This window comes from Alosa sapidissima, chromosome 9 (genome assembly GCF_018492685.1).
Source record: "Alosa sapidissima isolate fAloSap1 chromosome 9, fAloSap1.pri, whole genome shotgun sequence".
NCBI classification, from domain to species: Eukaryota; Metazoa; Chordata; class Actinopteri; order Clupeiformes; family Clupeidae; genus Alosa; species Alosa sapidissima.
This window is the reverse complement of record NC_055965.1, coordinates 4,643,630-4,667,974: the sequence shown is the minus strand read 5'-3', so window position 1 is coordinate 4,667,974 and position 24,345 is coordinate 4,643,630. Positions and strand designations below refer to the sequence as shown.

The window sequence follows — 24,345 nt, the reverse complement described above, 5'->3', positions numbered from 1 at the left end:
GTCAAGTGAACTTGGGTGAATGGGATAATGATTTCAGTGGATTAGTACATGCTGAAGAATCCAAACATGAGGAGATAGTGGTGCCAATGAGGGAGGGTCGTGTGAAGGGTCCTTGTTCAGGACTAGATATCAACTAGGACCTCAAACAGATAAGAGCAGTTCAATAGACAGGTGGCTCAAGCTAGTTTCACTAAATTGTAGTGCTCTACATTTCAAGTACTTTCAGACTACTGTCAGATGTACAACTGGTGTCTGTTTTTATCTGAGTAATTAAACTAAATTTGTGTGCTGAGTTATTATCATAAAATGACTGCAAGCGTGGAATACCAAAACACCTTATGGTTACTCACAGATGCGCTTTTGTGTGTACCTGGTCACTCTTCTGGATGGATGAGCTGACGCAGCCATAATCACATTTGCTGCAGGAATGAACCAGTCTCCAGACACCTCTCCTAATCAAAAGGCCATCTTTGATCCAAACCCCCCCCCCCCCCCCCAAACTTTCTGTGGCCCCTTCAGCAGGTGTGAGCTGTCTGTAACTGTCACCCGGTGAACAAATCCAATGATCATCATGCCATTAAAGCAGCAGGACACTGGAGAAGGGCAATCAGCACAATAAGTCATCACCCCACACGCTGGGAGCCAATCCATTCACAGTGGCTAAGGGGCTGAGGAGAGGGACACTCATCAGATGGTGGACAGAGAGCCGGGGAAGGTCAGAAGGGCTCTTGCCGAGCCTCTCACTCTCCGCCGGACCTCGCGTGGCGACAGAGAGACTGAGAGGAAATGTTCAGGCTCCATCTCAGAAGAGGTCATTGAGGGCAGTCCTGCTCTAGACAGGCCAGTGATTAGCGCCTGGCTGACTGCTTCATGCATAGTGATATTTTATATTTATTTTTGCCCATGCATTGGTTTGAGTGTCGGTGGGGTTGTGAGGCCATTAGCTAGACTTCATTCTGCGTGCTGGATGCTGCTGGAAGGTCTGTGGGTCCTCTAAGGTCAGGCGTATTCAGGCGGGTGCTGCTGCCGCAGGTGGCTTCCTTCCTTCCTTCACAGGGTCTGATGTGTGAAGGGCTCGTCTGCAGCATGAGCCTGGAGGAGACGCCAGAGGACTTGATGGAGGAAATGTGCGCAGCCCTCACGGAATGTTCCGGAGCGAGACGGAAGTCTTGCAATCATAGACACGATGGCAAATCTGTCCCTGTGGCGTGTCACTGCTCCGGCGGTCTTCACCGTGACAGAGGCCCCCCCCCCCCCCCCCCCCCCCCCTTCTCCCACCCCACTCTGGAGAGTGTGATTGACAGGCTGGTCGCCATGGCAGTGGAGGTTGTGCCTGCATCATAATCGTATTGGTTCACCCTTCCTGAGGCGCCTGGCGGCGTGTCAAGCAAGTCGCCACGTCTCATTCCCTCCTACAAATTCCCCGTCCTCAGCCTGAATTGAAAAATCAATGGCATTTTGTTATCTTTTAAGGCAAATCAATGGAGTCCAATCTGTTCCAATAAGAATATAACCATCTCAGATGGACAAGAGAGTGATGGAGTTGGAGAGAGAGAGGGGTGTGGGGATAGACAGACAGAATGAGAGGGAGAGAGAGAGAGAGAGAGAGAGGAAGAGAGGATGGAAGGATGGAAGGAGTGAAGAGAAGTTAATCAATTTCTGACAGCAGAGAACAAATCTGTGGAGAAATGTCTGTCCTCTTCATTCCCCCTGCTCTCGCTGCAGGACAGACTCTGTAAACACTTCAGCCTCCGGCGTGCCATCTCTTTAAGCATTCTCATTCGCCGCTCTTGACAAAACCGCCAGTGAGACACGTAGCGCCAGCTTGTGCCTAGACACAGATTAACGCACTCGTATTGCGCTCGAAAGGTGAACGCTAGTGAGCGCGCGCCGACAGAGACAGAGGCCCCGGCGTGCCTACGGAAAGCTGCTGGAGGTCTCCCATATATTTTTCCTTCTCTCTTTCAACTGCCGGGGCCCCAGGAGAAAAGGCCCATAAATTATCCCCACTTCAAAGCCTCGACAGCAGCCGCAGCAGCAGCAGCAGCAGCAGCAGGCCCAGCCGCTTCGCAACACATCAGTGGATGATCCTCTACATTTTCATGAATGTCGTTTTTGGCGGTGTATGAGTTTCGCCGTCTCTGAGGAAAGGCTCTCGAGCATATGCATGCTACCCAGTAGTGAACACACACACACACACACACACACACACCTGTCACGGGCTGCTTTATGGGATACAAAGTGAATTTGGGGGGCACAGCCTAACAGCGTTACGTTTGATAATTCCATTTGGCCGTCCTGCCAGTTTACATTTCCTTTTTGCTGCAGGCGCTTTTTTACAAATGACTATGGGAATTGTTCTTTGAAGCTGGATGCCATTTGCTGACTGCAGAAGCAAATAATCCACCATCATAACCATCACTTTTTATTAGCTCAGTGGGAGGATTGTGTATGTGTGTGTGTGTGTGTGTGTGTGTGTGCGGAAAATGTCCCCGGTTGTCTCAGTATATTCACCTCCCTGTTCAGAATGCAGGGAAATGTGCTTAATTGGCATCAAGTTTGGATTTGGTATTAAATTCTCCTCATTCCGGCTCTGCTTTATTGTGTTAGCACAGCAAAACCCAATCCTCCCATTTCACAGCCGCCACCTCCCCAGAGTTCTAACTGTTTACTCGTTTGTTGTTTATTTTATTCTGAGCGCGTTGTTGTTTGTTTGTTTATTTTCCAAGGGGAACTGAGACCACTGACCCCTCTGGCGGTCACCCCGGCGGGTCGGGCCGCGGGGGGACGGATGTCCTGTAGCGGCGGCCTGATGAGGCGTTTAATCACGCGGTCACTGAGGGGCCTGGCAGCAGGGATGAGACGAGGCACAGTGCAGCGCCGACGGCTGCTGGCCACACGCATTATGGCCAGTATTTACGGAGCCGGGGGAGATGAGAGATCACATGGCGGCCAGGTTTTGCCATTGAGATGTACTGTATGGAGCAGAGAGAGAGAGGGAGAGAGAGAGCGAGAGGTGGCTGACTGCAGGTCTCGGGCACCAATGAATATGAATGTGTAGTTAGCAGTGATTTGACAGTCAGGTGGCACACACCCACACACACTTACGCTCACAGCACCCCCTACACACACCCACACACACACACACACACACACACACATACCTGCAGTCTGAGCCCCAAACAATTGCGTATGACCCTGAACAAATACACAGACAATCCAATATTATATGTGACCTGTATAGATGAGCTGGAATACACACAAATTCACACTGTGTGCTTGCAGTGTACAGACACACATAACCGAGGGGTCATGTAGCACACACACACACACACACACACACACATATTGTGCACAAACTCAGTGTTGTGGTCTGTCCTCTTGTATACTTATATATACTTTCTCTAAAGTCTCAGCTGGTGCACACAGTCACACACAAGCCTCATAAACCAACGGCCCCAGAATCCCAAATACTGATATAAACAGCGTTTGGACAGGTTGGGGTTCAGATGTCCTCCCACACCCAATCACAATACCCAGCCATTTAATGTTTCAGCACAGAACTGCAGTGAAGCTCAGAAGAGCCACACACACACACACACACACACACACACACAGTTAAGAGAGCCGTCCATACAGGCTGGCCTCTCTGCCAGTAGTCATTCTGCCCTCTGCGTGCAGCCACATGCTTTAGAGGAGAGCTGCAGCACCGGCTGACTGTCGCCACAACCATTCATTAGCAGCACTGGCCCAATCCCACAGGATCTGTGTGTGTGTGTGTGTGTGTGTGTGTGTGTGTGTGTGTATGTGTGTGAGAGAGAGAGAGCAGGGAGAGTGCTTTTGTGAGTGTGTGTTTGTCAGTGGTTCTAGATTGTCTGTTTACTGCCCCAGTCCCATGGGATGAATATATGACACTGTATTTGTGTGTGTGTGTGTTTAATGTGTTCAATGTGTGTCGGGGTGTGTTTGTCTCTATGCATGTACACACATAAGTGTTTGAGAGCACTTGACTATAAAGGTATGTTATGTGCATGCCTGCGTGTGTGAAGGAGATTTATGTGTCAGTGTGTGTGTGTATTTGTGACTATGAATGTGTACATGTGAACTCTCTTGGCCATAAATTTGATTCACACACTGTAGAAGTGCGCTGCTCCACACACACACACACACACACACACACACATGCTGCCACTAGAGTGGGGTATCAGTCACGCAGCCCGCTGCTAGTATTAGGGCTGCAGTAATACACGACGCTCCGCCACAATGTTTTATGCATCGCACAGCCACTAAAATGTGACGCGCATCACCCTCTCGTTATACAGTGCTGTTATCACGGCCTTATTGTGATGTAAGGCACATTATGGTGGGCTTATTGCCAACGCCCGCCGCATAACATCCTGATGGGCGCCACCGCGCATGCCGTAGACCGGCTTCATTTTTATTGCCACCGCTGCTTAGGGTTGTTGTTTTTGGCCGTCTCTGTTTGGATGGCGTTTTTTGGCCTCCGTTTTCATCTGCTCTCTTTTTTTTCTCCTCCCTTTCTGCCCTTCTGCTTTCCCCCCTCTCTGCTCCCCTTCTTTTTTTCCCCTTTTTATCCTATCTCCCCTTCTCTTTCTCTCTCTGTCCCTCTCTCTCTCTCCTCTCCACCTCTCTCTGTTCCTCTGTTATTTGATATCCTCTGATGCCCCCAGTACCCTGCGAGAGGAGCTCTGGCTTGTGAAGCGCAGCAGCTCAATGTCAGCCTCGCTGTTCTCTCCCTCTCCTCTCTCTCACTCTCCTTCTCTTTCCCTCCCTTTTTTCCCTCCTTTTCTCCCTTTTGTCTTCCCAGTCATCTGTCAGGGCTGGATCATATCTGCAGTGCCTTAAATCTCTCTCTCTCTCTCTCTCTCTCTCTCTCTCTCTCTCTCTCTCTCGCTCTCTCTCTCTCTCTTTCTCTCTCTCTATCTCTTACTCTCTCTCACTTCCTCTCTCTCTCCCTCTCCCTCCCTCCCTCAGTCTCTCTCCCTCCCTCCCTCTCTCTCTCTCTCTCTGCTTAGCCTTCAAACTGTGCTGAGTTTTAGTGTGTTATTGTGAAGCTCCACTAGTGAAGCGGTTAGCAGCCGCAGCTAACCCAATTAAATCAGCTGGAAGCCCCAACAACCCCACTCCTCTAGACCACCAAGTCCTCTAGAGCTTAAGCTGTGGAGGTGCCAGGAAAAGGAGGAGGAGGAGGAGGAGGAGGAGGAGGAGGGTAGACGTCCCATCCTTCTCCTCCATGTTTTTTCCCCCCTCCTATTATTTCCTCTCCTCTAGTCCCAAGGATGCCATGGGCAATTAGCGGAGGCAGTTAGGGGCTCAGGGGCATCGGCTCCCCAGGGCACGGGCATCGGGGGTGTGGGAGAGAGGCGAGAGAGGGGTGGGCACGCCGCCCAGTGACTCCCTCAGAGACGCAGGGCACAGCACCGCTAGTAGGCAGCTCACTTAGCATGTGTACACACACACACACACACACACACACACACACACACAGTCTTTCAGTCACACACACAGCTTTCTTTCAAAGCTAAAGCTTTCACTTTCAAAGCTCGTACACCATTAATGTACAATATGATGATGGTAAGCTGGAGTGGGGGAGATAGACAGAGAGAGATTGAATGGGTGCTTGTACTGGGGCATTTGTGATTTTACACAAAACACTTTTGAGCACTAGACACTGATGTAATCTCTAATCTGAGATGCCACCTCTATAAAAGTTTATAAGAACATCCCCAAAAAGTTGGCCTACTAGCTTGGTTCACTTTGGAAATATCACACATCAGCCTTCATTTCGTTGTCACACGAGCTCTTTTTTAACATCACTTGAATGTGATCATCTCCGCCATCCTCATGTCCCTCCCGTGCTCTATTTCCTGTCTAGAAGTCTTCCTTCCTCCGCAGTGCAGGCCCGCCGCAGCCCGGATGCTATTCCTGTGCCGCGTGCTCTTGGGTCAGACGCCGTGCTAAACAACTCCCCTTGAAGCTATTTAGCGCTCGCCTCGGCACCTGTCTCTTTGCTTCTGGAAGCCACTGATCATGTGCCGTCACAGACAGGCCTTCTGCAGCACATGAAAGACAAGTCTCTTGACAAGGATGCGTTCGTAGAGTGCCGTTCTAAACTGAGAGGTGGGGGGGGGAAGAAAACAAAGGGGAAAACAAAACATTAAGAACAGCACACTCTTACATAACACCCTTCGGAGGACGTGCAACAGAAGCGGAGAGATGAAACATGGATATTAAGCTGCGCAGAGAAAGCTCTGGTGCCGTGGCTCGGTTGATGCTTATCGGTAAGCTTCCCGTCTAACATCTCCCTCGGCGGGATTTCCATGCCCCTTCCGATTACATGAAAACTATGGCAGGATTAGGGGCAACATAATCTCCTGCACCAAAGGTGGGGATTCAAAGCTGTGTTTACGTACTACTTGTGTTTCGGACATCCTGCAGTCCTTTGTGACACAAAGTCTGTGTTCCTTCCCCTTTGTCGTCCATCCATCCAGCTGTTCTTTCACCATTGCATTCTGCTCTGTGGTGTCATCCAGCTGTTCTTCCACCATTGCATGTGGTATGAAATGGAAGTCTTTTATTTGCGAAATGTTCATCAAGCCAGGCTAAAGTGGTTGCAGTCTTAGATGGTTTTAGCTTTCGTCTGAGTGTCTCAACAAATTAATCACATACTGCAGCTTTTTTGTTCCATTTTGTAAAAATATTCCGTCAATCACATTATGTAATTCCTTTGATAAAAAAAAAAAATCACTTTCAAAAGCACTCACTCTCAGCAAAGCCTCTCTGTCTCAGCCGAACTGAGATTACAAAGTGTTGCACCAACGTCAGACAACGATCTCATTGACCTCGCAGGCCCTCTCTCTTCTCCATGACTTTTCCCTTGAACTGATCACTGCACTCCCGTAGAACTGATCACTGAACTCCCCGTAGAACTGATCACTGAACTCCCGTAGAACTGATCACTGCACTCCTGTAGAACTGATCACTCCTATAGAACTGATCACTGCACTCCTATAGAACTGATCACTGAACTCCCGTAGAACTGATCACTGAACTCCCGTAGAACTGATCACTGCACTCCTGTAGAACTGATCACTCCTGTAGAACTGATCACTGCACTCCTGTAGAACTTTATCCTTTTTATCTCAAGAGCAGTAGAACTTTTTTTTATCTCGAGCAGTAGAATTTTCTTCCAGAGCAGAAGAAAACTCTTGAAGAGGGTCAGCCAAGGCCTTGTCGATGCATCACAATACAAGCCTGAAGTGATCTGCATGTTTTTCCCTTTATGTGTCTGACTTCTATCCTCTTTTCCACGAAGATTAACTGGAGTCGTGCTACCACTGACGTGCAAACCGCTCGCGTGCTCGCTCACCTGTCTGCCGCGGTGCTTCAGTGAGACGACAGGCCCTGCAGGGCCCCTCCAGCACAGAGCCGAGCGGGAGAGCTCCGGGAGAGCCTCTCCCTAATCGCCCAAACACACACGTCTTGCGTCAGACTCGACGTCGATGTCTTTTCCGCCGTCACAAATGTGACCTCACATGCCTCGCCACCTCCACTGAGGGTCGTTGGAGAGGGCTGCGCTGTGGGGGGAGAGGGGGCTCTATATTAGCCCTGTGTGGATCTTAATAACACAAAGCCTTTGTGTAAAGGACGTCTTTGAGTGTCCCAGATAGACGCAAGACCCCCCCACAGAATTATTCATTATCTCTCTCTCTCTCTCTCTCTCTCTCTCTCTCTCTCTCTCTCTCTCTCTCTCTCTCTCTTTGAGTAGTGTCATCTAGTTGAATGTTATTCATGTTGAAATGCAGAACCCCCCCCAGCCCGCCCGCCCTCCTTCTTTGCCCCCCCATCTCCCCCACTTATTCAGCGCAGCGAGCCCTCCATTCTGCCCTGCGGAGGAGATGTAAAAATATTGCAAATGTTTACGGGCTTTTTCCAGAGCGAGGCATCAAACACGGAGCCTCTGAGCCGGGTAATAACCCCACCTGCATCGCCAAGCAGTAGGGAGCCCATTTTGTTAGTCCTGAATCTGCTGACAGCAGCATAGAGAGGAAAGTGTGTGTGTGTGTGTGTGTGTGTGTGTGTGTGTGTGTGTGTGTGTGTGTGTGTGGGTGCTGACACTTACAGGTGTTGATTTAATGTCTGTGGATCTGTTTGTGAGAGCCCACTCGTTATGTATTGCATTGTGCATTGGGTTGGTTTGTACTGTAGTGTGCGTACTGTATGTGTCCCAATTCAAAAAACAGGACGAGAAGTGTGCAGTCTCCTGTGGGCTGGTGTGTGTGTGTGTGTGTGTGTGTGTGTGTGTGTGTGTGTGTGTGTGTGTGTGTGTGTGTGTGTGTGTCTGCTTTTACTTTTTTTGCTCACATTTGTATTCTAGTAAGTTATTCAGTATAGCTATAATGTGGGTCAGAAGACTAATAAACCTCTTGCCTCTCACTGAAAAAGGCAAAAGCAATGCTGTAATGGCCACACACAGACACGTTCATCTCCGCAAGGTTTCATGCCTGTTTGCCTTCCAGAGACTAACATCTAATGCACCATCACTCTGTTACTCCACTTGAGCCCCCCTCAGAGCTTTCCCATGACCGCATAACACATTTCTCTGTTTGGTGTCATCTCTCTTGCATACTGCACGATTGATTGAGTCGGGCGTAGCTCCATTGACTTTGCGGTGTTAGGACACAGCTGAGTTGCTTTCATTAGAGGGGCCTGGCTCATTTGTGCAGACTACAGGAGACTGCCATTTGATTCAATGATGAGATCGTCCTGCCAGCTTTTTGAAAGTGCTGAATCGCGTGGTACGGGAGTGGCGGTGATGCTGCTAACGGCACCCATGTGGGATCTAACAGAGGAAGACGAGAGAAGCCGGGGGCTGTAGATCAAAATGAAAATTTGCTCCACCGTTTGTGGGCCAGTGGTGGGCCGTAAAAACAGGGCCTGCTCCGGCGAAGGGGGACTGCGGCAGGGAGGGCAGGACGCTAACGCTGACACAGCCTTGTGGCTCAGTGATGTTTATGCTGCCACTGGTACTGAGGGATGCATTTCTAATGGTGGCTGACCCAAACAGAAAGAACTTTCTTTTGAACAACAAGCTGATAAGGCAGAGGAAGGCTAGGCTAGGCTCTCGAATTAGCACTCCATGCCACATTGATTGTTGGTTTCGCCATCAGAGCAGATTTATAGCAAAGCGACCATTTGATGATTTGCAGTGAAAGGCACTACTACAAATTGGCAGGAAGCCAGCATGGATATTCTCCCTTGTGGTCATGCACTAATTCCAATTAAAGCCATTACCTCTCTCTCCCATCCTCATTAGCGTGCTGTTTGAGTAGTGAGAGTTGCTCACATCCTTCTACGCCAGCACTTCCACACATGTCAGTTTGGTGTGTTCATCGACCACATGCAATGAAACTTATTTAGGGCGCCTTCACACTGAGTCTGTTAAAACTGGACCGTACCTGAGTGTGATTACACCCCCCTAGCCCTAACCCAGCTGGTCTCTGTTCACATTACAATTCTTGTTTGCGGACCCGGGTCGGTTTATGTCATTAACACTAGCTTCTTTTTACCAATAGCTTGGCAACGTCGCAAAAACGGCAGTTTATTTCCTGGTTTTGAAACAGATAGCATTTGAACTGCACCGGAGTTCTAATGAACTATATCCCAGACCCCCGTTTTCAAGCAGACCTGGGTCCACACCTGGGTTCGGTAGACTGCATTCACATTAGCAAAAATCACTCTCAAACAAAGTCTCTCTCAAACAAACTCGGGTCCGGACCAAACGGTCCGGTGTGAATGCACCCTTAGAATACTTCAGCCTTTTTGCTGAAACTGCCCATCTCTGGCAGGCGTACATAGGGGACCTAAATACTAAATGCTGATGGGATGATTTGAGGGCATCCAAGTCAAGTCCAAGTTTTCATTTTCCTTCTGCCAGCAGGTGGAGTTGCCATGTTTTTGTGCGTTGGCCTTTCTGTCTGACCGGCTGTGTGATGCAGCAGTGTCTGAGACAGGGGGGCGAGATGGGGGCGGTGACAGGACCGGCCTTATTGCGGGTCACGGGTCACCTGCAGGCTGACGGACAGGGAGGATGCCCCTCTCTGATGATCCGTAGGATGTTCATCTTTCTCTCTTTCTCTCTCTCACACGCACACACACTCAGGCACACACACACACACACACACAGCAGGCAGGGCAAGGATTCACCACGTACCAGGGCTGACAGCTGGAGAGAGAGAGAGGGAGTGAGATTAAAAAAGGCAAGGAAAATATTTTGAGGTGGGGAAAAAAGTCACAGCTAAAGTTTCTATGAATTTTCCTCTTAACTCTTGTGTCATTCTTCACAACTACGGTCTACCAAGGAGGCCTATTCCCCTGGTGTGTCAAGAAATTGCTGCATTAAAAGGGAATGAGTGATGGTATTTTTCTTCAAACTGTCATATGTTTTGTTCTGTGAATATAATACATCTCAGAGAGATGACATTTTTTATTAGAAGAAGGTTCTGGGTGGAAAAACATGTGCTGCAATGTTATTTCACAAAGCTGTGACACAGCTGGGATATTGATATGTGGTCACGTATTCTAATCAACTTAACCCAGGGGTCTCAAACACCCGGCCCGCGTCCTGCCCAATTCCGGCCCGCGACGTATGACAAAATAATAATGTAATCCGGCCCTTGAGGCTATTAATTGCGACAAACAACGATACTGCTTAAAATAGACGATAGATCCAGGTCTTTGTAGGCCTACTCTGCTCCACTATGTGCAAGACATCCAGAGCTTGATTCAAACCCAAAATCGCTGCGCAAAGTTTTCAGGAAATACTTGTATTACACGCGAGAAACACAAAGACGTGCATATGTAATGACGCGGAAGCGATGCAGGCCATAGTGTTGCAGAAATTGAAGCAGAAATTAAGCAGAAATAGGCCTACACCAAATGTTGAAAAACGTTCACGTGTGATGAAGTCTTAGGTAAGCTATGTTATTCACCTATTCTAATTCTGAAGAAGAATATCCTTTTGGAGATTATGATCGATCGTCTATGACAGTGATAGTCACGGTGCGTCTGTGAATGGAGGTGCGTGTATACAACGGTGTCCACTAAGCATACCATGCTTGTTTCGACCCTCTGCCCAACATAGCTTGGAGGTTGCAGTGGTAATCGTGATGATAGTGTCCGTAATGGATGTGGTACAGACAGCAGGGCTAGTAGAAATAGGGCTCTAAAGAACTACAAAGTCACCCGCAATATGATGCGAACTTCTGGGTACTGCAGATTACCCGCGATAGGAACTGTTTGACCAGAATACTTTATTATAGGCCTATATTGTAGTAATCTATTACTAAACCACAACATCTTAGGTGTTGGTATACATCTTAGGTGTTTTCCTGTTAATTTGTTATGTGGGTAATATGAAAAAAGGAAAGTAAACCTGCTTAAATATGTTCATCCAGTATTTACTGAAAGGTGCATAATTTGAGGTGCTTGCCATCCAGTGACAAATTAGATGGGTAAATTTACCCCCTTCATAAACTTTTGTTTTACTCAAAGATTTTTACATTTACAGTAGGACTTTATCTCTGACCACTTTCAAGCCATGGCCTTTTGAAATGTTGATATAAAAATCCAATGGTGTTGGCAATGGCTTTCTTAACCCTGATGCCTAGTTTGCCAGGTTTAAAAAAGTTATGAGAGGAAATATTTTTATTTGGTGTGAAACACACACACATACCTGTTTTTATGTTTTTCATTTATTTTATAATTTGTATTAATATTTATTTTATCATTATTTTATTTATAAGCTAAGGTTGCTAGCACAGGTGTCTAAAACTAGATAAAAACACTTGCACTTTCTGTTTGCAGTTTTGTGTGGTATTTGAAAAAAAGAACATTTCATTTTCAGAAATAGCCGGCCCTCCAATCAGATGACGTTGGCAGAATTGGCCCCCAGCTCATTTGAGTTTGAGACCCCTGACTTAACCTAACCTTTTTTGGCATTGGTTATAGCTAGATACAGTAGGTATGTCCGTAATATCTTTTGTTCAATGCATGGCACTTAGTGGCTCTAATTTGGCACAACGAAAAGAATGGAGCCTACTGTATCTCTAGACACTTTGCATTTTGCAGCAGGTCTGAATATGTATAGAATAGCTTTCCATTTTTTGAAATCAGGTCAGAGCAGCTAATTGCATAATTACTCAGGTGAGCATGCCAAGTAGCCCTGCAGGGTTCAGCTTTAATGCCATAATAAATCCCACATTTCACAAGCTTTAGATGCTCTGAAATGGAGACCTCAGCAGTAACACAGGGGATGCCAGGCCTGCATGGCAAATGAGCTACAACAGCCCCGCCTAACGACCATGTCCTTCTGTTCATCATGGCACACAGTTATGTAACTGGACATTGTGTTGTGCTGCAGAATTCCACCTTTTTTTTGAGAATTCTACTATCTATGTGTCCTACTAATATGTGGAGAGGTAATTGGTAATATACCTTACTGCTAGACTGCATGTTTAATATATTATCTGACAATTATCTAGGATCACAAGGCCAAATACGTGTACACAATGAAACAGATTCTTAGCCGTTAATAATACATCATTTCCTCCCAGTGAAGCTGTGTACCAGCAAGGTCACATGACTAAACCTCTAGAGTGTGTTTTCTAAGAAAGCGCTCCATTTACAAACTCTTGCAGCAAAAGGTCAGCAGACAAATCCCAGAATCAAACCTGCACCTGAATGAACATGTAGCCTCACAAAAACGGACCCTGGTGATTCAGTGCTGGTGATTCAGTGCTGTAGTGTGGAGGAGTGGGAGGGGGGGCGGCCGCAGAGGGAGGGAAGAGATCGATGTTGTCAGAGGAGCAGCGGCAGCAGCCTAGCGAGGTGAGAATGGAAAGGCATGGCATCCCGTCTGATGTGGCGGGGAAGATTAGTTCTCACACAAAGAGAGAGATAGAGAGGGGGGGGAGTGGAAGAGAGAGGAAGAGGGGGAGAGTGGAAGAGTGGAAGAGAGAGAGAGGGAGAGAGGGAGAGTGGAAGTGACAGAGAGGTGCAGCAGATCATGGGCTGTGTGCAGGGATGGAGAGAGGAGAGGGAGAGAGAGAGAGATGGATTAAACAGTGAGTTTGACTTCTCAGACTACGTCAGCAGAGCTTTGCAAGAAGTCGGTTTGGTCCATTCATTCTCAGTTCCATGGTGTCAGGTGACCAATCTATGCCTTTTATCTTCATGCTCCAACAGTTTTCAAGCAAGCCTCTTCAGGAAGTAGATTTTTACTAATGAAATCCTTCTGCTTTAGCACACAAGTAGGGGTGGGGGAAAAGAGAGAGAACAGAGATGAATTTAACCACAACCTGCTACACCCCATCTTGGCACATTACACACAAACCTCAGTTGTGTAACTGATTTGCAATGCATCAGCAGTACTTTGCATAACCACCTCAGTCTTGTATATGGAAGCTTAATAAGCATGTACATAGGAAGATGCTTGTGTACATCAGAGGAAAGCTTTCGACTGTCTTTACTAGTGTGATGAAGTTTATTTTGTGTGTTGTGTGACATTCTTCATTCTTAAGTGATGTACTTCAGTGAGGATCATTGAAGACCACACTCTGCTATGCTTCTCAAGGTCCATGGCTCCAGACATTGATCTCCCTGAAATGCTCAATGCAGACATTACCAGTCAATGAATATACCCTGTCTTGTTTCTTTTCTATTTGCGTAGACAGGTATCTGAACGCTGTTAAATTAGGCAGAGTCACTCTTGGCTCTCTTAGTGGTTGATGCTGTTTTTCTTGGCACTGTCCACCTCTGTACTGTCCGAGCACTCGTTGTGCAGCCGTCAGCCAGAATTGCTCTTGTGACTCTGGCTAGCATCGTTAGCCGCCGCCACTGCTTCCATAGTTTCCGCCCTAACTGCTAATGGCTAATAGCTAATGGCTAATGTGGGAGGAGGCATTTACCAGCATTTACCACCCGGCGTGTCGCCAGTGCTAATAGCCGACATTGCTTCACCTGCTGGGGAGAACGACAGCTCACAGTCCTTTCCTTCCATCAGCACCTGACCTGGGTCAGCTCGCGATTCACTCCATTCACACAATGGACACACACACACACGCACATACACCCCACACCTCTCCATCCCCCTGTGGGCTGCTATCGTTCAATCAGCACTTTGACCCCCCTCTCCTCCCGTGGTGGTGGGAGTGGGAGTGTAATGGGTGGTGGCAGTAATGCGTATTCAGCCGACTGAGCTGAGCTCCGTCTGGCCCGTAGATTACAGCCTAATGGCAGCGCGGGGGAAATGTCGTCCCGAGCAATTGAGCACAAATCAAAAGGCCTCGCGCATGCACAGAGAGAGAGAGAGAGAGAGAAAGAGCGCAGTCTGATTTCCTGAACATTTCCCAGGTGCTTGCAGTGGGCATTTGTTACCGCACATTCATTTCCACTGGGGGTCTGCTGCTGTCCATGGGCTGTTAAAATGCTTTCCCCTCCCTATGCATTTCTGTTTTTTTTTCTCTCTCTCTCTCTTTCTCTCTCTCTCTCTCCCTCCCTCTCTCTCTGCGCTGACCAGTACTGCACCATGAGGCATAAGAGCGGGAAAGAGAGAGAGAGAGAAGGAGGGAGAGAAAGAGGGGGAGAGGTGAGGGGGAAAAGGATAGAGGGGGAGCGAGAAAGAGCAAGAAAATGCCTCATTGATATGTCACAGCTGATTTAGGATCATTTCCCCGGGGGTGCAGGGCTGGCCGCCATGGCCACAGTAGCCAAGGGGCTACTAAATCTGCCCTGGACCAGTCACCATGGGTTAAGTAAAATAACACACCGCAGTGCAGTTCCCTGCTTTCCAACACCTAATCGACTGTGCTGAGATCAGTCAGCCCCGGCGTATGTGCGCCATGTGTCATGTGCAGGCCTGCTGTTCTCACCACCCTGCTTATTCCATGCTTGTGTGTGTGTCCTACAGGTGACCTTGGGGGAGGAATCCGCCAAAGATACCATTGACAGCAACACGAGGCCCAGTGGAGCAGTCTGTACACCATGCCAACTGTAACAGGGGGTGTTTGTGTGTGTGTGTGTGTGTGTCCGCATTGGACGATGATTTCACCACCTCTACAATCATCTGAACAGTATAGAATTGTTTTTATATTTTAAATATATAAATGTGTGCACCAGAATTTATTAAAAACACATTTTATAAAAAAAGTTTACTTAGTAATATCTTTATTTTGTATACACATACATGCAGTTGCAGTGTTGTTTTCATTTGTGTGGAACAAATTCTCTGAAAGCTCAAAGCATGTACCTGAAGAAAAGACATGCAAATAGACAAAACACAAGCATATTCAGAAAACATCAGTGTAGCAACACATGCACAGCGCTTCCCAAATATATGTGCAAAAGTGCATTGAGTTCTTGGGGTCACCAGACCAAAAAACATTTGATGTCTGAAATATCCAGAAAATGTCTGATGGAAATATCCAGACATGCGATTCCATCTACGTACGTAATACACACAGAAAATATGCAGTTCTGCGATTTCATCAACGTGCGTATACACACGCAAAATATGCAGGCCTGGAAATCTATCTATGTGTACACACTCACACACACATCCGCACAGTCAAGTGCTACCTACTATATTTGTCCCTAAATGCTATTTTTACTCCTTCCTGGCAAAGCTAAACCTCACTTCCTGTTTGGACGTATGCTCTACCGTCTGGTGGCGTTGGTGTGTGGCATAACCGTGGCCATGCCAGCACAGTAGCTCTGGGCGCCAGGCTGGCAGCCTCTGTGTGGGAACAGGAAGGGCACTGGGGGGCACTGACCGGGCAGGTTTCCGACGCAGGCCCTATAGGGTCATCATCGACCCGTGGGCGGTTCGCGGCGCAGGTCGCGGGTGTGGAGACGTCAGTGGGAACTCGGCCCAGCAGAGGGGGGGTGGGTGCTCCATCAGTCCCTTGCAGAGGAGCCGATGTTAGGGGACAGGGGAACAGACTGTGTGTATGTGTGTGTGTGTGTGTGTGTGTGTGTGTGTGTGTGCGTGCGTGCGTGTGTGGGTTTGTCTATTTACAGTTGTGTAGTTGCCTGTAATAGCAGTAGCCAGGGATGTCACTAGGATTGAAAGACAGGGGGGGCTAAGCCCCCAGGGTTGTAGGTAATTTGTGTGCATAGAGCATGCTGAACATTTTTCATTACACCTTAAAAGGGCTTCAGTGAATTGATATTAACAGGGACACCATGCCATTAGTTTTCACTCTCGTAATATTGCTGATTATATTGCTAATTATGGGAATTACTCGGGAACGGCTTACTGAGAAGAATGCTTCATATTGTTGTGTCCGGTAAGGTCCGCTGTTTATTCTTATATATGGTTTACCATGCGTTAAGTGAAGCGTTCGTGAGATATACCATCGAGAGTAATGGGTGGAGATGGATGAAACGCTGTGAGCAGAATGGAAATATGATGAAAGTTCATGTATAGCCAACGTTAATTTCCTTGCGATTTCTCAACCATTTATCACAGCACCTACCCCCCCCCCCCCCCCCCCCCCCATGACGTCCCTGGCAGTAGCATATGTTTTCCGTATCTCTTGCCCTGTGGAAAAAAATCTCTCTCTTTATTTCTCATGCACCGTCTCTCTGCAGCTCTCCTCCTCTCTGAGTGCAGCCCCGCCCCCTCAGCCTCAGAGGAGGCGGAGCAGACGTCTGCATACCTTCCCTGGGTTCAGTTGCATAACGCCTGCCCTGCGTCCCTCCAAAGAGATGGGTGTCCTCTACCACCCCCTCTCCCTGCCAATGCAGCAAATATTCTCCCTCGCCCTGCCTCTCTTTTCACTTCTCTCACTCTCTCTGTCTCTGTCTCTCTCTCTCTCTCTCTCTCTCTCTCAGTCTCTCTGTGCTTCTTGTTTGAGTTTTTTTCTCCAGCAACACTCAACACCACACAAATCACTACAAAGTATATTATCTGCTGTCTGTACTGCCTTTGGTCGCTCTCTATATGTTCATCTACAGTCACAATCTTCTCACTAATAGAGAGAGGGAGAGAGAGGGAGAGAGGGAGAGAGAGATAGAGATAGGGAGAGAGGGCGAAGAGGAGATGCACATGCTGATGAATGAAAAACATTTTATTTTACATTGTAAAAAATATGAAAACATTAGATAAATATATTTCACAAAATTGTAAAAAATAATCCTAAATTTAAAAAATGTACAGAATGACACTGAAATTAAAGACTTATTAGGAGAGTACCCAACCGTACTACCACTAGCAGCACGATATGTCCCAGAATGCCATAGAGCATGAGACAGCCACTACTATTTTTTTCCTCTTTCTTTCCTTTATTTTTTCTTTCTCCATTGTTACTGTGTGTTAGTATTTGTGTTGGGGGAGGGGGTGGAGTGTGTTGGTGTGTGTGTGTGTGTGTGTGTGTGTGTGTGTGTGTGTGTGTGTTCTAATGTTCTATTATTTTTTATTATTTTCCATAGTCTGTCAATTGTTGTTATTATTACTATTAATTGCTAATTCTCTTGATGTAATTACTGCTTTGGCAACACTTAGTCATGCCAATAAAGCTCATTGAATTGAATTGAATTGAACAGAGAGAGAGAAGGCATGACAAAAGTCAGTCTGATTTGGTGTGACCAATGGTTATGGAGCATCCTTTAAATCAGGAAACTCACTGAATTCCAGAAAAGCACTGTGACTTGTTTGAGTCTTTGTCTTCAGCAGCACTCACAGCACACACATCGCTACAAAGCATATGATCTCCTCGCTCTCTATCTGTTTTTCTCACGAGCAGAGATAGAGAGAGACAGAGAGAGAAAAGACATGAAGAAAGTCAGCTACTGAAGACTCCTGGTTCTGGCGTTACCAATGGTGATGGAGCATCCTATTGAATCAGAGAAAGAACTGTGTTTGCTCTGTCTCATTTTGAATGTGTGAATGAGTGAGTGAGTGAGTGCATGCATGACCAGGACAAGCTGCCCGTGCTCAGTCCCTCTCCCCCTGGACATGAGAGATGAGATGAGGTGAGATGCTCGACCTTCTCCTGTTCCCAGCCCACTGAAGTGGAGAGCCTCTTTGATGTTAACAGGCACTTTGATTCAGTCTTCCATTGTGTCTGCTGCTCCTCACCAAGCTTCATCTGATGCAGCTTCACATGAAAGAAGCCAGTGGAAATCCAGGCCAGTGTTTTATTTGACTTATTTATTTATCTATCTATCTGTTTGTTTATGTGTTTATTTTCTTTATGCGCTGTATAAGAGGTCAAAGGTCACACTCATGTCAGGACTCAGGGGTTCGTGCTGTCTGTGCTCTGCTGGTGAACCCCACAGCTGTGCCGGCCTGCCCGCAAATGGAAGCGGCTGTCTGCCTCCCAGTCCGCACAGGAGAGATCAGGCTGTTATATGCCATGAGCGAATCCAGCCAATAGAGATCAAACATAAACATAGACTTCTTCAGGAAGGGATCTCGCCACGCTGCATCCAAATGTGCCAATCGATACACAACCGTTGAGGAAGAAAAAGTGAGAGAATAGCAGGAATAGCATGATTGGGCTCAGCCTACAGGATAATCCCACACGCTTAAGAAATTCTGAAAGCAGACATTTTCCAGGCTGGTTTCAAGATGCCTTTTTCTGAAAAGCTGCTGTTGGATACGGGACGCTGTGGGACTGAGTCATTAGGCTGAAGTGGGACTAGCTTTGTAACCGCGTTTTGGCAGCGGCGTGCGTGTGTGTGAAATGTGCTGCAGCAGCACATTTGGAAAAATGTTGAAAATGTCCACCCCGAGACAAACCCAGCCCGAGGACAGACCTGAGGACAGACCTGAGGACAGACCCGAGGACAGACCTGAAAGATAAAAGACGCTCCGCAGGGAGCGCGTGGTCCTGAATAAAGCAGAGTTGTTTTGGTTGCTAGGAGATTGGCAAGAGGAGGAGTTCCCGGGGCTGCCAGCTTGCAGGCCAGTCTCAGCGTGAGATGGAGCGCCCCCGCCTCAGAAATAAATTGCGTTCGTGGCGTGAGATGTATTGCCATCGAAGGAAGGGAAAAAAACTCGGCGTGACAGTCTGAGACAGCCTGCAGGTGTGAGTCTCATGCCAAAAGCATGACAGTTGGCAACCCTGGGAGCGGTTATGTTTGGCCAATTGCTTGGAAATAAAGGAAGAGTGGAAAACTTGAGGCCTTAATTCAATCTTAAGTCCATCTCTCTCTCTCTCTCTCTCTCTCATATTCCCTTTTGTCTAGTGCCTTGGTTATGTTATGTCATGTTTGTTTGGACGATCTTTAATCATCTGGCTTCTCGTTAATAAGTTTCTCAGTGTTGAATACTACTTAGTCCACTCTGTGGTTCGGTGGAGCCGCTGCTGAATGCCTTTTGAAATCAATCCACTTTCAAGTGGCTGTTGATGATTGGGGTGAACCCACCATGATGTGAACACTCGCCCCCTAATTAACCTGTGGTGGCTGTCATGATGGCCTGCGGGAAACATTCCATTGAAAGGTGCTCTTTCTACCTATTTCTCTAGGTCCTCATCTGGCTTCCCTGCCTCTATTTGTGGTCAGTAATCTTTCTTTGCAAATACTTTTGTGGTCTCAAGGTATTTCAATGGTTCCTAATAAGATTAAGTGTGTGTGTGTGTGTGTGTGATTCTAAATGTTTGTGTTAGAGTCTACCAGACGTGCTTCATTAAGTAATGGAACTGTGGAAGTGAGGTGGCTCAGGAGAGACGGAAGATAATAAAAGGTGAGATTTAGTGTGCGCACGCTAATGACAAAAGGAACAAGATGAACCATCTTTTGCTCTCAGAAGAAACTGTGCTGCTGGAGAGGTAACACCTGCACCTCTCCCTCTCTCCTGTCTCTCTCTCCCCTGTCTCACTCCTGTTTCCCTCTCCTCTGTCTCTCTCTCCCCTGTCTCACTCCTGTTTCTTTGAGCTCTGACTAATATTTCATACATTCTTGTCATGTCATGTCTCAGAATCCCCACAAAGGCTCACATCTCTCATGTCTTCTCTCTCTGTGCGTGCTCAGTCTTCACGTGTTGTCTGCCGGACTTCTGTGGGTTTGACTTCAACAGAGTGGCCATCGTGGCTGTGGATCTCTGGGAAAAATAGAATGGAACCATTCAAACTGTCCGTGGGAACGCAGCCAAGCAGCACAAACAGCAGAGCACAGTGTCCAGAGTGCACTCAACCTTAGACTGGAGGGCCGCTCTGATGACCCCTGCTGTATTCACATGGCTTCAGGAGATGTCACATGGTGTCCAGAGAAGTGTTCAGTCCAGTGTTCAGACTTCACCTGGAGGCTGGTCCAGAGATGCCCCCCATCCCCCCCCCCCCACACACACACACATACACACACATACTGAAATCAAGGTGCAAAAGCTTGTACATCCAAACAGAATTGTTTTTTAGGAGCGCTGAGTAGAAAGGTGTTTCTTGTAAGTATTTGTATTCTTTCAAGTATATTTGGTCTCTCTTTTTCTCCCTGTTTTATCTGGCATTTCTCTCTCTCTCTCTCTCTCTCTCTCTCTCTCACTCGTTCACTCACACCATGCTTACACATCGTCGTTCTTTCATGTGGATTTCTACAAAGCGCTGGAGTCCCAGCATAACCCAGTGTGCGATGCAGAGGGGACAGCATGACTTTCTCTCGTGTTTATCGCCCCCCTCCTCCTCCTCCTCCTCCTCCTCCTCCTCCTCTTCCTCCCTCTCTCTTGTTTCTGTTTGAAGTTGCACCTCAGCGAGGATTTGATGTTATTTCCCCTCCTTGAGTCCAATCCCGTGCTGTCTGGCGGATTTCGCTCAGGTGCTCTCTGCTTTCATTTCTCTTTGATAGTCTTCCTGTCTTTCCGAGCTTGCCAACCTCTTCTGACGTTCCCTCGCCGTTTCACTTTAAGATGCTGTTTTTTTCCGGCCGGGCGTCCGTCCACTGCGGTACGGACGACTTGAATAAATAAATGGGAGCCATGGGCCATGGCCTGCACTGCAACCCCCCCCCCCCCACACACACACACACACACACACACACACAGACACAAACCCCACACACACACACACGTGCTTGCTTCCATGTGCTTTTAAACAAAGTTGAGCTACTCACGCCCATCCCACCTGTGCCACCAAGCGGAGAACGTCCGTCATGAGTTTACCCGAGGTCATTTACTGGCTGATTTCAGTAGATCAAACACAGCTCAGTTGAAGGGGTGCATTGATTTCAGAGCTTATTCAGGAACAGATATGAGGCCCTGACCTGAAAGAAATAGACTGGCAATTTTTGTCAAGTGTATATAGACCTTATAATATACCAGTCAAGTGTATATAGACCTTATAATATAGACCATATAATAAGCTGAATTCCTAACAATGTTTAGCATTACCCCTTGTGCTTGTGTAACATTTGGCTCGCTATGCGGAGTTGAACATGGCCCTCTGGTCCGCACAGACAGAAGATGAGGAGAAACCGAGCAAGGTCAACGTGGTGTTTGTTCACTGGCCCAGTGCTGCTGGTAAAAGCTACCGTTAGCTGCCTCTCTGCATCTCTTTCTGTGGCATTGCCGTGAGGGGGGGAGGGGTGTGAAGGTCACACCTGGTACTATCGGTTTCTCTGCCACGTCCTGTGAAGCACCCTCCCGCTCAGGTGAGTCTGAAGCACGCCTCACATGTACATATGCTCACACACATACACACACACACACACACACACACACACCCCACGTCTCCCAAGCAGACACCTCCATAAGGCTGAGGTGTGAGAGCAGGCTGTCATGTGTGTTTGTGTGCGTGAGAGAGAGAGAGAAAAAGAGAGAGAGAGAGAGAGAGAAGAAGGAGAGTTGATGGAGGTGAAGAATGAGGATGGGCGGGGGAGTGGTGCTGCTGGCACAGATTCTGATTGACCTAATTATAGGCCGGCACTGCCAACCAATCAGAGAAGAATAGAGAGAGAGAGAGAGAGAGAGAGAGAGAGAGAGAACGTGGAAAGAGTGGTAGTAATGTGTGGCCTGTCACTCACCCCCCCTCTCTTGACACTGCCAACTGGTTGGAGAAGGATGGAGAGAGAGAGAGAGAGAGAACATGGAAAGAGTGGTAGTAATGTGTGGCCTGTCACTCCCCCCCTCTGACACTGCAGGAGCAGAGATGCTGGTGGTAGGGGTGGGTGGGTGGGGTGGTGGGGGGTTGTTGGTCAGAGGGGAGCTGAATGGCAGATTCGGGCTAATTAAGGCTGCGGTGTCAGGTTGCACTAAGCCTCCCTGTGGATATGCTGTGTCTCTCTCTTACATACATAAACACACACACACACACACACACACACACACACACACACACACACACACACACAAATACGCATTTTTGACAGACATACATAGTCTGGTTGTTCACATAGACTTCACAGCCATGAAACACACAAAACTGCACACTCAGACTCAGACACTGCTTGTTACTGCGTCACCCACTCGCCAAAAACTCCATTGATCAACATCCTGCTGAGTCGCTCCTGTTGGGGCAGAGGCCAGCGAACGTCCAGTATTACATGAGATGTACTGATGGTCATCATGTGGGCTGGTTCAGCCGCAGCGAGGGCACTTCCTCAACAGCAGAGGAGTTAGCAGCTAAAACAAAACAAGCAGAAACCAAAAGACAAAAAATAAACTTTTCACGTGTGCAGCCCTCGAGTTCTCAAACCCCAGCCAGCTCATTTGGGTCCAGCATATGCCTTGCTGTTCTTTACTTGAGTGGGATGCCGTGAGAATGCAAAACATTTTTTTGAAAATGCTTGGGTAGAGCTTGAGGGAGGTGGACTGCAGCTGGTCAGCGCCGAAAGAGAACGGCCGAGGAGCGGAGGCGTTCGGAGCAGTGTTCATCTGGCGGCCCGTGGGGATCAAAACAAACAAAAAGCCTCTTCTCTTACTGTAGCCCTGTTCCATCTGGGTTTATCACACAGCAAAATTAGAACCAGTCTCAAAATAAGCAGATGGGTTATTTAATGGACCTGTAAGAATACTAAATATGTCTTCTACTCTTGATTGGTAAACTTCAATAGTTGGTATTTTACAGAAAATGAGGTCAAATTCTCATATTTATTTAATACTCTAATACATTTTGAATGTTTTTCTATTAAAAAGCATACATACATTATCAATCTGGTGCAAAGAACGTGACATACATCTGAGAGCATTTCTGCTTATTTGGCCAGGTTCCTGTACATCCGTTGTCCCTAGTCCTGAACTAGAAGAGAACTATTATTATTGGAGCTCTCCATTAGGGAAAAACCCTTTAGTCTAGGATTATGCTACATCCATGTATGTGAAACAGGTTCATTAACATATTTACACTGAGTGCAACATAGTATTTACGCTATTCTGTACTTCAGCCTTACTTCACTGATAGTCTCTACATTATACATCTATAGTGTTTTATTTGAAATGTCCGTTCAAGTCCCATAGGAATGACTTCATTGATTGCATGAAGCATCACCAGCAGGCCCATAGGATATTGCCTCCAAACTATATGTCATCATCATTATAGTCACTATCATTCCAGCCCAGACTGTCTGCGCTCTTTCCCAGGACTCCCAGGGAGTCTTTGTGGCGTCTCATCCCTAATCAGATTGCAGGTGCTGCTGTAAAGATTAAAGGTGCAGTGTTGTTGGAGCAGCGCACGCGTTCGCTCAGTCTCCTCCACGGCCTCTAACACATACCCTTCCGAGGCGCCTCCACGGCCTCTAACACGTTACGTACCCTTATAAGGCGCCTCCACGGCCTCTAACACGTACCCTTCTGAGGCGCCTCCACGGCCTCTAACACGTTACGTACCCTTATAAGGCGCCTCCACGGCCTCTAACACGTACCCTTCTGAGGCGCCTCCACGGCCTCTAACACGTACCCTTCTGAGGCGTATATATTTTCTGCTCGTGTGTTTGTTTGTGGTCGGAGGTTTTTTTTTCTCTCTCTCCTTCCGCCTCCTCGCATTTGTGTTTCCACAAGGGAGTTCCTCATGAATATAAGAAATGAGAGAGATGGGAGAGAGAGAGAGAGAGAGAGAGAGAGAGAGAGAAAGGGGAAAGAGTAGCTGTTCTGATACCCCATGGTGCGACTGAAAGGGAAAAGTGTTCTCTGTCCCCCTTGTCTATTACTCATCTGCAGCGGTTGGCAGTGACACAGACTGCTGTTCTGCTGCAAAGTTAGCATGCGCTGAGAAGAAGGTGGTTTTTCGGGGAGACGGAGGCGGAATATGGATGTGTTTTCCTGCATTGTAAACACTTTTATATGGGACTCCTCCATTGCCTCTCTCTCTCTCTCTCTCTCTATTCCTGTTCTTG

The 24,345-nt window shown here is 47.6% G+C and overlaps 1 protein-coding gene across 1 annotated transcript in view; it reads left to right on the top strand.

Annotated features, from left to right (window-relative positions):
* LOC121719299 (endonuclease V-like) overlaps window positions 1-15,206 on the top strand; it is a 45,921-nt gene extending 30,715 nt beyond the window's left edge. The window contains exon 9 of the mRNA XM_042104776.1: window positions 14,990-15,206. Coding sequence (XP_041960710.1) covers window positions 14,990-14,993 — 4 coding nt within the window. The 3' untranslated portion in view covers window positions 14,994-15,206. The remainder of the gene's footprint in view (window positions 1-14,989) is intronic.
* Window positions 15,207-24,345: the final 9,139 nt, after the last annotated feature.